Genomic DNA, 14,026 nt, shown 5'->3' with positions numbered 1-14,026 from the left:
TGCACTTTCTCATGTCATTCCTCTTATCTGAATTTAATTTAAAACAACCACATTCACATTCATGCACTCTGTTAGTCCTAGAGGTGGGGAATAAATCGACACAGCACAGTGTCACGATATTCTGCGTGGCAATATATAGATTCATGGCCTCCAAGTGCAATATTTAGTGTCAGTATTTTCACCATGTAACTCATGGATATACTGTTCTATGAGAGTTAAAAATATGTTAGAAAATTGCAGAAATGCTTAAATTATATGATGTTAGCCCCAACAGAGTTTAACATATTTTATGGTTTTTACGTGTCTGTTGGTGTTGTCCTGCCCCACCAATGAAGTCTCATGAAGTATTTTCTTTAGCATGACCCCACTAGATGGCGCTCTATGTTCAACAAAGACTGAAAGCACAATCAATTACTATTGCTTGAGCCTTTTTCTTTAAACCAAGAGCACACATCACTACCGCCAAGAGTTTTGCTGAGCGAGCCGTTGACTCCAGCGATGGGCATTGAAGCAGAAATACACACTGGTATAGGCTCCATGTGCATCAGGATATCGTGTCGGGAAGTAGTCGAAATAATGCTACAATGTTAGGCTTTTTTTATGTTTCATTAAAATTAAAATAAAAAAACAGCAGAGAAACTCAATTGGTTTGCAAAATGAAGTCAGATAGATAGATAGATAGATAGATAGATAGATAGATCATTCATCCATCCATCCAGAGGGAAATTTAAGCATCCAGTAGCAGCATTGCTAAAGTTAAAAGTTCAATTGTGAAACTATATGGAAATTTGAGATTTGTCAAATGCATGCCTATCAAGTTATAATGTGTTTATCATATTCCAGATAAAAGAAGCAGCAGGGCATACCTCCAGTCACAACAATTCTTAGGTAAGCATTAAAACTTTGCTATTCATATTGCAAAGTACCAGGAAATGATGCTATGCTGATGCCTATTTGATTGGCCTTATATGATGCTGCATGCCTATTTTACCTGATCTTTCCTCACCCTAACTTAACTTACCGTATCTGATCTTTTCTTATCTTATCTGATATTAAATCATATTATATTATGTAGTGGCTATTTGTAAGATAGTTCTTTCGCTTTTAAAACTTGCACAAAAGGGCCACTGATGCACCAGTTCTATTAGGATACTCAGGCAAAAAGAAGTCCATTTCCCAGGAAGGATCCACGTTTTTGGTTCATTTAATTTCCAGTTCAAAACAAACAGTTCATGCTCTAGTAAAAAAAACTGTGTCCCTTCTGATGCATTACCCGTTATTACTACCACCTACCTGCTACCTTTATCAATGCCCAATAGCTGTTTGGTCTGGTGCTTATTGCCGCTAGTGTACAGAGACAAAAATAAAATAATAATAATAACATAATAATCAAACAGGCAAGTTGTTTTTTTGTTTTATTTATTTTTTCCCTAACTTTATTTATTGCTTTTCTCAACAGAAACAGACACGTAAGACCATATGGATGACAAAACTGAAAATAGTTAAAGTGAAACAATTTTGCGAGACAATATATGCATACATTGAATGGTAAAAACAAACAAACAAACAAGAAATTAGAATAAAAATTAAGAAAATAAATAAAATAAAATCAATTAGTCCGGAATATCACGGAATACCAACAGAACCTGGCTTATCAACTAACTGAAAAAGTGTTGTTTTTTCTTTAACCGTATTAACACAGTCCATCCTTTCTCTGATTGGCTCCTGTCTTTAGGGGCAGCCAAACGCCCCGCCCACTTTCATGAACATGACAGCCGTAACAGCCAATCATCGGGCGCAAAGCGTCAGCCTTATGTTCACTCCAGTCCACCAACCAATCAGCTGAAAGATTCAACAATAGCGACGCCATACGTTCTGAACCGGCAGCCATGTTTGTGAGGTCAGTTTCACTCGTTCAACAGAGACTTCCAGGCGAACCAGCTTCATCACTTTTATAGCACAAATATCAAATAAATTAAATACTTTTTTTCTTTTTCAAATGTAGCTTTTATGGTTATTATTCATGGGTAAGTTCTGTGTTTTAGCAGTGGTAGAAAGTAACTAAGTACATTTACTCTAGTCCTGTACTTAAGTACAATTTCGAGGTACTTGTACTTTACTTGAGTATTTCCATTTTATATAACCAACCACTTCTACTCCACTACATTTTGAGGCAAATATTGTACTTTACTCCTTTTTCTTAAAATTAGACCTCATAACAGTATATTAAGTATTTAAAATGAGCCCTACCTTGCATCAATAATAATCCAATAATGTATTTGGAATATGTAGAATAAAACACTGTAAATTGGTCCATAACGAGCATTTTTACTTTTGATACTTCAAGTACATTTTGATGCTGATACTTTTGTACTTTTACTTCAGTAAGTTTTGAATGCAGGACTTTTACTTGTAGTGGAGTAACTTCACAGTGTGGTATTAGTACTTTTACTTAAGTAAAGGATCTGAATATGTTTTCTCACACTGGTTATTAGCATCTGAATGGCATTATTTAGAATTACAATCGTTTTTAATTGCCAAGTAGTTTTTTTTTCAACATACAAGGAATTTGCTGTGGTGTATTGTTGCAAAATAACAAATATATTAAGGTAACAAATACTTCAAGTAAAAAAGCAGCATAAATAGAAAATATGAAGAATAGCAAAAGTCAAAATTATATTAATAGAAACAGTGTATACAAATATGGAGGTTTGGAGAGTTTTATATTTTAGTCAGTTTTACATTAAAGAATGTGGATGCTATACATCACTGAGAGCATTATAATAATATGGGAACCAAAACTATTGAAATATGAGATTTATTTTGTTTCACAATTATTTTTTATTAAGTAGGCCTATTTTCTTACTTTCAATTTTCTTAAATAATATTATTGATTTGGAAAATACATTGAACTTTAATAATTTATCCTAACTAATATTTGTTTTTCTACACGCCCGAGTAAACGGTGGAAACGTGAACTGGTCCTTGTGCTTTTCTTTTGTCCCACAACCTGAAAGTAACTGTAAGTCAATTACCAGGTGAGACTATAAATGAGTTAATGTACGGAAAGACCTGCGTTACACTATGTAACCTTGGTATCAGCTCCATGTCTGATCAAATGATTAGTATTACATGCTGCACACCTTTCTATCCTGAATGTTTGTCTTGATGTACATCCACATACATTATTAACTTGGTATGATAAACTGTAATTGTAATTCTGTTATTCTTCCTTATGAATGGCTATCTAATGTATTGCAAGGAGCTTTGTAAATCAGTGTGTATTTTGGCCCTGAATGATCAGCAATAACCTGTGCTGGAGTAGACTTTGGTATATTTATATTGATTTATTCATGGTGTTTTAGCTGTATGATTTGTTTCGATGTTTTTTATGTGTATATCTTTCCATGAGAGAAGGAGATTAAAGAAAGTTGTGAATGTAGTTTGACTAATACATGTAAGCTGCTGTGATTTGCTGTGTTCTTAAAATAATAATAATAATTAAAAAACAATATATCAATGTGTCAACATCAGTCTGCTAGCTAAAAAGAACATCAGTTAAATATGTCCGTAGTCCTTTTCTCCTTCTCCCTCTTTGTCCCTCCTCCTGTTTCTGTTTCTCCATTTATACATAAAAAGAGAGAGCTAGACAGACACATCTAAACTCCTGTTGAGTCTGGGCTGAAAGTGAGATTTGTGTGGATATAAACTTTATACATGCTGTAATAAAACAACGCCAGCAGACAGCATTAGGCTAGCTGAAATATTTAAATGGTAATGGTAATGTGTATTAGGCGTACCCTACTACTCACTGGTTTATACTTTAATGAAATACTCTGCAGTCAAGTACATTACTTACAATACTTGCTGAAATTAATTTTGAAGTGCCGGCACTTTGCTTGAGTAACTCAACTTTTTATTTATCGTTGGGTAAACTAATTTCAATAATAATAATAAAAAAATTATATGATGTTATTAGATAACATTCCAGGTGTCCAGCATGTGGACTGGCTGCAACATCATAGTGAAGTAAATGAAAGCTGACATGACGTTATGACTGCTTTTGCTTTTGAAAGGCCATAATTTGTTGCTATTATTAATTACATAATGTACTTTTATGGAAGCATATATCTGAATGCAGAACTGTTCATACTTCTTCCACAACAGTACAGTAGGAGCTGCAGAAGCAATGGTACAAATATCAATTCCTCATTTGGCCAATAATAGATTGAGAACATGGGTATGGTGGTGGTTTGCTAGACTGCACTACTGCATTCAATATACAGTCATGAAAAAAATATTAGAGCACCCTTGTTTTCTTGTTCATTTTAATGCCTGGTACAACTAAAGGTACATTTGTTTGGACAAATGTAATGATAGCAACAAAAATAACTCATAAGAGTTTAATTTAAAAGCTGATATCTAGATATTTAACATTGTTTTCTTGATAATGATTTTGACTATTATCAAGAAAACCATGGGAAATGCTCTTAAATTAAACATGTATGAGCTATTTTTGTTGTCATCATTATATTTGTCCAAACAAATGTACCCTTAGTTGTACCAGGCATTAAAATGAACAAGAAATTGAAGAAAACAATGGTCTAATCATTTTTTTTATGACTGTATATAGGCCTATATATACACTCACCAGCTTTATTGGACAACCTGTTCAACTGCTCGTTAAAGTAAATATCTAATCAGCCAATCACATGGCAGCAACTCAATGCATTTAGGCCTGTAGACATGGTGAAGACGAGCTGCTAAAGTTCAAAGAAAGGTGATTTAAGTGACTTTGAACGTGGCATGGTTGTTGGTCTAGTATTTCACAAACTGCCGATCTAACAACCATCTCTATGGTTTACAGAGAACGGTCCCAACAAGAGAAAATATCCAGAGAGCCGTGGTGCCTTGTTGATGCCAGAGGTCAGAGGTCAGAGGAGAATGACCAGACTGGTTCAACAGTAACTCAAATAACCACTGGTTACACCCAAGGTCTGCAGAAGAGCATCTCTGAACACACCTTGGAGCAGATGGTCCATCGCCCACTTTATTAGGTACACCTTTTTGCTGAATGACTGGTACAAGACTGAAACTTTGCTCTATAACGAGGTCACACACACACACACACACACACACATTTTTGTCCTTCTATCTTTTTGAGGAATCTGTATTTATCAAATGCATTCCCTAGACCCCTAACCTTAACCATCACAACTGCATGCCTAACCCCAACCCTAACCACCTAACCTAAACCTAATAATAATCTAAACCTTAAAATCAAGTCTTAATGCTCAAACAGGCCTGTAAAGAAAAGATGTCCTCAGTTTGCTGGTTAAAGACATGGTCCTCATTATGTAGGAAGTACGAAAAGACACAAACATGTATTCTTGAACTTCTATCTTTTTGAGGACACATCATTAATGTAATGAATTTGCAGCCCCTGACCCTAAACCTAAACCTGACCTAGTCCTAACCTTCAAACATTTTTAGGGCCTTTGAAGAAGTGAGATCCACCTGAAAAGTCCTCACTTCACAAAAATGTCCTCATGCAATTAGTTAAGAACTAATTCTGGTCCTCACTATGATTGGAGTACAAGTACACACACACACACACACACACACACACACACACACACACACACACACACACTAGCAAGGTTGCCCATTGTTTTCCTCTGGCCAATTGCAGGCTGCATGTTTTACAAAGCCTACCGACCAATCAGCTTGCACTTCCACACACCTTTCCCCGCCTCCCGGTGTATAAATCCTGGATCCCGGCTGGCTGGTAGACACGCTGCTGGCAGTACAACGGATTGATTCACGCTCCCTGGAATTAAAGCCTTACGTTTGTAAATTTTTCTACATTTTTTTGCAATACTGTGACGGGATATTATTTTCTCTTCGTCTATCTATCATGGCGGATAGTAAAGTGGCGAGCAGCGGAGACGTGAGCGCCAAGGTAAGGACGAGAGAGGGACACAATGCCTGGCTGTAACTCCGTGCAGAACTGTATTACTCATTAGCCTATTTTAAGCACAGCGAGGATATAAATGAACGCCGTCAGTGTGTTATATAGGCTGCTGTGCAACATTACTTTATGCATGTAGTGCATCGTGCCATGACAGTCCACAGTGGTGTTGAAGTGGAGCAGCTGTGTGAATGATGCGGACGGAGGAGGACAGGTTTAAAGCGCGTCTGTAGTGTGTGTGTGTGCACGGGATGACAGATGAGGACATTATCCTACAAACTGCGTGCACGGGCTCCATGATTGATCCTCTGCTTATCTGTCGCCAAACTCACCGAAGTACTGTTACTTAGTAGCGCTGCGAGTCAAAGCAAACTGGATGCTGAGCGGACCTCAATACGAAGCAAACGCATCAAATAACTGCCGTTGGATTTGAGTTTGGAATATTAAATATTGGGTCCACATTCAAATAGATATTTTAATTTGATTCGTGTAGCAATTAATGATAATTTCTGTTATTTGTAGGCATGCATATTATAATGGTGTGTTGTTGACAGCTGCACATGGATAATAACTGGACATTCATTGGGAGCTCCGGTTCATCGTTGAGCTGTTATCCTCGCTGAGAGGCTGCTGAAGCCGGATCACCTCCACACTCTCACTCGGATTATCTTCATTGTGTCTAAATGTAAAGTGTTCCGTGTTGTACAGGTGTTCCTGCCGAGTGAGGTCTGAGGGGTTTGTTTGTAAGCTGTAAGCCCTCATTAAAATAAAGTGTGTCTCCTTTAAATACGCGGCTGCACATCACACTAAATACCGAAGCGTCGACTGGAGCTACTCATATGTAGCCTATATCGATATATCTATATATCTATCTATATATCTATATCTATATATATATCTATATCTATATATATATCTACATATCTATATCTATAGCTCTATATATCTATGTCTATATCTTATGTATGTCAGCCTGCGCTCTCCTAAGCTCGGTTACTTCAAGCAGCTTTTTCATTTATTTATTAATTTATTTTTATTACCAGCAGCCTGTGTGTGTGTGTGTGTGCGTGTGTATGCGTGTGTGTGTGTGTGCGCGCGTGTGTGTGACAGGCTCGTGCGCGTCTGAGCCGCGCATGCAGTAGCGACTGCAAGCCGAAGGAGGGCGCTAGGCAAGCAATATAAAAAGAGCACCTTCGAGCAGGAAATCAGAGAGAGAGACAGACAGACAGACAGACAGCCAGATAAAGACAGACAGACAAGTGGAAAGACAGATATAGATAGACAGACAGACAGACATGCAGATAGAGAGACAGACAGATAGAGAAAGACAGGGAAGCAGACAGATACAGACAAACAGACAGACAAGTGGACAGACAGACAGATGGATAGACAAACAGATAGAGACAGACAGACAAGTGGAAAGACAGATATAGATAGATAGATAGACAGACAGACAGACAGACAGACAGACAGACAGACAGACAGACAAGTGGACAGACAGACAGACAGACAAACAGGTGGACAGGCAGATAGAGACAGACAGACAGACAGATGGATAGACAAACAGATAGAGACAGATATACGTAGACAGACAGACAAATACAGATAGGCGGCCAGGCAAATGGATGGACAGAAAGACAGACCAACAGACAGAGAAACAGATAGAGACAGACAGACAATTGGACAGACAGACAGAGAGGCAGAGAAACAGACATACAGACAGATAGAGGTGGACAGACAGACAGACAGACAGACAGACAGACAGGTAGGTGGTCCTCATCATTAGCTTCAGAGCCCTCCACAGTCTGGCTCCCCTCTCAGGCCTGATGCTAATCTCCTGACCTGAAGTCAACTTCCAGTGTTGTCAGAAGAAAATCATTGACTTGTGTTGGCACCCGCACAGATGAGCTGACAGAAAGTAAACAGCTCCGGTGCTGCTGGGAGTTGTAGTCTTTGCACTGACTGCTCTAACAGATTGTGGTGGGAGGGACTTGGAAAGAACTGACCCACCTGAACTTGAAGCAGAGGAAAGTTTTTTAGCAGGACACACTTATGTCTACAACAAAAACCCAGTTTGATCTGTTTGGAATGCATCATTTAGATTTTAAGATCATTATTGGGGGAAAAAACACACACACACACAATTTTATCTCTCACATAAACACTTTTTATTTCATTTCATTTTATTAATTCTTCTTTTCTAACCAAAAAATAAACGACAACATAAACTACAACAGCGTAGCTAGATGCATAAACGTTTACATACACATACTCACATAGACACCATGATACAGATTTCCATAAACATATTAACATTTACACACATACAGTATATATAGCCCTATACATATACATGCATCTGCCCCGTCTAATAAGATAAATATAAGAACCAGTTAACTTAATATTCACTACGCATTTCATTCATCATTTTGGTCCAAATTTTATGAATGTGAGAGGTAAAATTGTGTATGTGAGAGGTAAAATTGTGAAAGTGAGGGATACAATTGTGAATGTGAGAGGTAAAATTGTGTTCCTCCTGTGTTATTTATACCTTGATAAAGTGGACATCTTTGCTTTCAGGAGCTGAAGAAGAAGGTGCGGGCCAAAGACACAGAGAACGGAGAGGATGCTGCTGCCAACGGCAAAACTGTAAGAAAAGCTGCTGTGGTTCCTTTCTCATCTTGCAGGACATGAGTGATAGTTGTCCTTCTGGTAACTGGTGGAACTTTGTCTCACCCTGGCAGGACGAGGAGAACGGCGAGCCGAAGAACGAGGTAGAGGAGGATGACGATGACGTGGAAGAAGAGGAGGACGAGGAGGAGGATGGAGAGGGTAGGTGAAGAGACGGTGAAGGTTGTGATACACAAGGCATAACTGACACTCCTTATTATAGGATGATAGAATAACCAGAAGATAATAATCATTTTTACACATAGGGAGTGCTGCCCCCTGGTGGAGCTCTGCCCACTGACTGGCCCTTGGTTGGGGTGGTATTAACCCTTTGGAGTTTTGGGCTTGTTTTTTAATATAAATTTTGAAATAATTTTTCCACTTAAAAACCTTTTTCCATGCCGTCTTGGTATCATTTTTTTCAGCACAACCTCACCTATATGACCTGATGATATGATCCTGATTTTGCCTTACTAGATTAATATTTTAGCCCCAAAAGAAACTAAATTCTGATTTAGAAAATAATGTTTTTTTTTTTACTTTCAAAACACAATCATGCTCAATGAAGAATTTTAAATGTCGCAAATGTGAACACAGGTAAAAAAAAATTACATAAAAGAGGGAAAATGAGGATACCTGCTAGTTCGATATTTTCAGACTAAATATATTTGACCTTATTTCCGGTTGTACTTAGTCTATCATCATCATCAAACAAAACTAGCACACAATATGATAATAAAATAATTTTATGTGTTTAAAAAAGGAAGAATGAATTATGGCCTATACGGCCCCTCATACTGAACTATGTATATGTCTGACTTACTCTCTGATCACAAATGTATCATTTTTTGACACACTTTTTCAGTTAATGTTGACTATACAGAAACAAACGTTACACTCCTGCACCTTTAATAAACACAGTAAGGTTTTCTGTTTTCTTCACTAATACGTCCATGACACTTCCAGCATTTTCCATATTATTGGTTTAGTGATCTGTGCTCCTTAGCTCTTGATACTGTTGCTCCCAAAAAAGACCCAGTTGGAGTTAATCAATAGATAAGAGCATAGAAAGGCTGAGCATTGATGAAAAACATCTCAACTCCCATCGTTTCCTGCCATGTTCTACTATCTGTGTTTGACCTTATTTCCATGCAAGATCTTTTAGATATAATTTCTCATGCGTCCATCATTCTTCCCTGCTGATATGATTCCAAATACATTTTTTATAGAGATCCTGCCAGTCATTGACCCTGACTTCTCCTGTATCCAGTATGAAAAGACTTTTAATAATTTGTGAAGTTGTGGTTATCTGAAGGAGCATAAGTCAAAAGCAGATTATCTAATTAGTACAAACTGTTCTGAAGGAAACACAATAATGACAATAGAAATAGAAGACAGCGGCACAGTCTCATGCAGTAACCCAAACATCCACATGGGGTCTCTGTAGACTGCAACAAGAGATCTACAACACATGCTGCACGGCCTATATCGGTATAAACTGTTTATAGTGGATAGTGGACATGCACATCAAGTGAACAGTATATATTTGTAAACTATTTTAACTACAATGAAATGAACACAAGTATGAACGGTAACACTTTACAATAACCAGCATTTATAAATGGTAAACAGATTTAATTTATTAACGTTTAACTAACTACATGATTTATAAATGACAAATAGATGGTATATTGTAAGTTTATAGTTACTTTACCAATAACAAACAATTAAATTATAGTTAATAGTTTATTATTAGTGTTAGTTTCACTAATTTTAACATTTTTAACACCATATTAATTATGTTAATGATTTTGAAATGATTCATATACCTTTAAGAAATTGGTTGAAAACATTTAATGATTACATATGTATAGCACTCTGTAAATGGTTAATAATTGGTCTATAAACCATCTATAAACATCCCTTAGTTGGTTATTGTAAAGTGTTACTGTATGAACCACCTGTAGTGATACTTTCAGTTTCATGGAGTCCAACAGCCTGTGATTATCTCTGTGTGTGCAGGTGACGAAGAGGATGATGAAGACGATCTCCTTGATGTGCCAAGGAGGAAGAGGCCAGCTGATGATGATGATGATGACGATGATGATGATGATGATGATGATGAAGAAGAGGTGAGGAATAGTTGCCATTAAACATGCTTTTGGGTGAATAGAAAACAGTGTGTGCAGTGTGAGCAGCACAGCGGCCTCATCTCAAAATCAAATCAAATCAAATCGCCTTTATTGTCATTTAACAGTCAACTATACAACGAGATTGAGAGTGCCAGTGCTTAAGGTGCATAGTTAAAGCAACCATAACAACAAGACAAACATTATGAGTCAAACATTTAAAACACTGAGCTAAAACAGGGACTAGAACAAGGATGTGTGATGTCACAAATAAATATAAAAAAGATATAAATTACCATTGAAAATACTACAAATGGTATAGACAAGGTAGATAATGTGTTGCACATATTAATTGTATTGCACACATCAGTTTTATTGCACAAATGGGCATTTACAATGTAGTTTTTGTAATGTGCTTTTTTACTATCTTATGTGGGTATTGATTCTTCTGACAGCCAAGGGAAAGAAGCTGTTTTTCATCCTGCTAATTCTGCATTTCAAGCTTCTGTCAGAAGGGCAAAATGAGGCTCTATCTGCCCTGTCATAAGTTCCTATTCACTAAGGATATAGCACTAATTATATCACAGTGCAAACACACCCAGAAAGTTTTGAAGCTGAGCGCAATTTGCCTCCTTTTTTACACATGATTGCAATTATCCAAGTGGCGGAGTATAAATGCTCTTGAGGTTAAACCTCTGAAGTCCAGGAGATTTTGGTTCAAATGTGTCAACTTCCTATGCATTTATTTCTGTCTCTGTTTAGCATCTTTCAGTCTGTCCTTACATCACATGCATGGCTCCTTTTTCTCAACACAAACTTGGCTATCAGTCACATTTTTAATTTTATTTTAATTAAGTATAAAGCTGCCAGGAACCGAAAATACAAACAAAAGACACAGGTGTCTATGGAAAATGTGCCTTTTTTCGACAAAACAGTCTATTTGCACGTAAATTAAAAATAGTAATAGTTTTCATTGAAGAAAGAAAATTCACATTTTAAAAATGGTCTAGAAACATAAATGGCACACTGTGAAAGCTCCTATGATTGCACTTTCAACTGGCTTTCTCAGCTTGTCTACATATCATATATAAAATAAAATGTAAATAAAACATGTGTATTATTAATAAATAGATGGACTCCAGAGGGTTTAAGTGTGGGTTGTAAGGGGTGAATAAGAGAGACACAGTGCGGACTCAGGATCTAATATTAATAAACATTCTGTGTCGTGTTCAATGTTCACGATATCCTGAAGCACATGGTGCCTATGGATTCCTTAGATCTTCTAGTTTCATATGATACCAGTATCTCCAGTATATTCCTAAAAGTGAGCCCGCTACGGCCTCCAGAAAAAGCAAAAATGGCGAAAATACTGATGCTAAATAAACGCTAAATATCGATACTTGGCGTTAGTGGTCGACCGATACAGGTTTTTTAATGCCGATACCGATTTTTGACATCAGTCTTAAACGATCCCCGATATGTGCTGCCGATTTTTTTTGGGCCGATTTTTTTGGGCTGATTCTTGAAGCCGATATTGCCTTTCCTCCCTCCATTTACATGATAAAAATGACACAATGATAACAAATGTTACACAAGTCTCAATTTAAACAAAAAAACATTTTTATTAACAAAACAAACAAAACATATTAAAAGTTGGATAGCAAACAATGTGAATGTTGTTCTAGGCCTCGAGGTGGTGGCGCCTCAGATGATCCACATATTTGATGTGTTTTTCTATTTTCCGGTATCAGCAGCAGCTCACCAGAGAATGGCAGATGTTGCACCGAGCCTTGCCTGGTGTTGGCTCAGTGAAATGGGATAATTGATCGGCGAACACACACACGCATCGGCCAATGCCGATACAAGTTAAAAAATGTGAATATCGTCTACCTCTACTTGGCGTCCATGAATTGATATAATATTGCTATGCAAAATATCGCGATCCTATGCTGTATTAATTTTTCCCCCCACCTCTATTACATAGGATTCACAAGAAGCCTAGAACATCTCTCACCTCACTCTTGTTTATTTCCAGGGTGAAGTTGGAACCAAGAGACAGAAGACAGATAAGTAGAGTCTACGGCAGGAACAACATCAGGAGACGGACAGTTTTCCAGCAAACCCTCAACACCTCAGTCCCTCCCTCTCTTAACAAGAATACTTTTCAAAAAGAGAATTTGTTTGTATTTTTATTTACATTTTTATATTTTTGTAAATACTGTAAGAAAAGGTCAGCCATTATGCAACAGTGATCCTTTTATGGCTATCAAGTGGTGCTTTTAAAAGATTTTTAGGTCATTATAAACAGCCGTCCACATTGTGTATCAACATACACACACTTTTATTACATCATAGGACTCTATGGTCTGGAGGAACAAGGTTCGGATGAACGGCATTCATCTTATGCTGATATTAAGATGATTTTAACTAACTCACTGCCAGAACTAAAATGTTATAATAAAAAGAAAAAACATCTCTCTTCCATAGACACCCTACAGCTCCATTCTTTTAACTCATTCTTATCAAAACTTTGCTCTCTTGCTCCATTAGACTAGTTAACATTGTGGATGTGATTTGGATTGATATTAATAGGTGGGTGCATATATGGGGAAAAAACACCTAACCCTAAAAAAATTCTAACAAAAGGTTTCTCAGCTGTTGTCCTTAATGTCCTCAATAACATACTTAAAGTTTACCAAAATCTGACCACTAGAAAGGTGTCATTTTCAAGATGGGCAGGACCAACACTAGGCAGAGCCATATGAGAAAGGAGAAATCTGTAATTACTGAAGGAAAACTGTAAAGTGTCTGTGGTGAAGGTGCTCATGCAGGAAGGCTCACTGGAACTGCACTGATCTTTGTGGTTGTAAATGTAATAAATAATACGAGTGAAGCTAAAGAAGTTCAATTAAATGTATGCATGTTGTTCATTTTTCAGAAAATATGTACCGTATATGACCTATATTAATGAGTTGGTCAAATAATCATCTAGTGATATTCTCACTAGATTTAATGGATTCCTTGAGCCAGGAAATGTAGATTTTGACACCAAGATTGATCTTCTAAGTGGCTTGGAAGATGTATTGGTTCTCATAGATTTTATTTGGCTGCCATCTCCGATCCACAATCTTGATGAAGTGGCTCCGATCAAAAATTGAAACTTATGGTGATAGAGAGCATGTGGAAAAAATGTGGAGCTTTTCTCCAACCTGTCTCCTTTATTTAGCTCAGCCTCCTGACTAGAAGGAGTAATGGT

General features: G+C 37.1%; 1 protein-coding gene across 1 annotated transcript; it reads left to right on the top strand.

Moving 5' to 3' along the window:
- The first annotated feature begins 5,791 nt into the window (after window positions 1-5,791).
- Window positions 5,792-13,924, top strand: LOC131977765 (prothymosin alpha-A-like). The gene is made up of 5 exons (XM_059341193.1): window positions 5,792-5,962; window positions 8,552-8,620; window positions 8,716-8,803; window positions 10,664-10,773; window positions 12,806-13,924. Exons 1-5 carry the CDS (start codon window positions 5,918-5,920, stop codon window positions 12,842-12,844), a joined length of 351 nt encoding a protein of 116 aa, XP_059197176.1. The 5' UTR covers window positions 5,792-5,917; the 3' UTR covers window positions 12,845-13,924.
- Window positions 13,925-14,026: the final 102 nt, after the last annotated feature.

The sequence above is a fragment of the Centropristis striata genome, chromosome 9 (assembly GCF_030273125.1).
Source record: "Centropristis striata isolate RG_2023a ecotype Rhode Island chromosome 9, C.striata_1.0, whole genome shotgun sequence".
Classification (NCBI taxonomy): Eukaryota; Metazoa; Chordata; class Actinopteri; order Perciformes; family Serranidae; genus Centropristis; species Centropristis striata.
The sequence above is the reverse complement of the archived record's forward strand: the minus strand, read 5'-3'. Positions and strand labels throughout refer to the sequence as shown.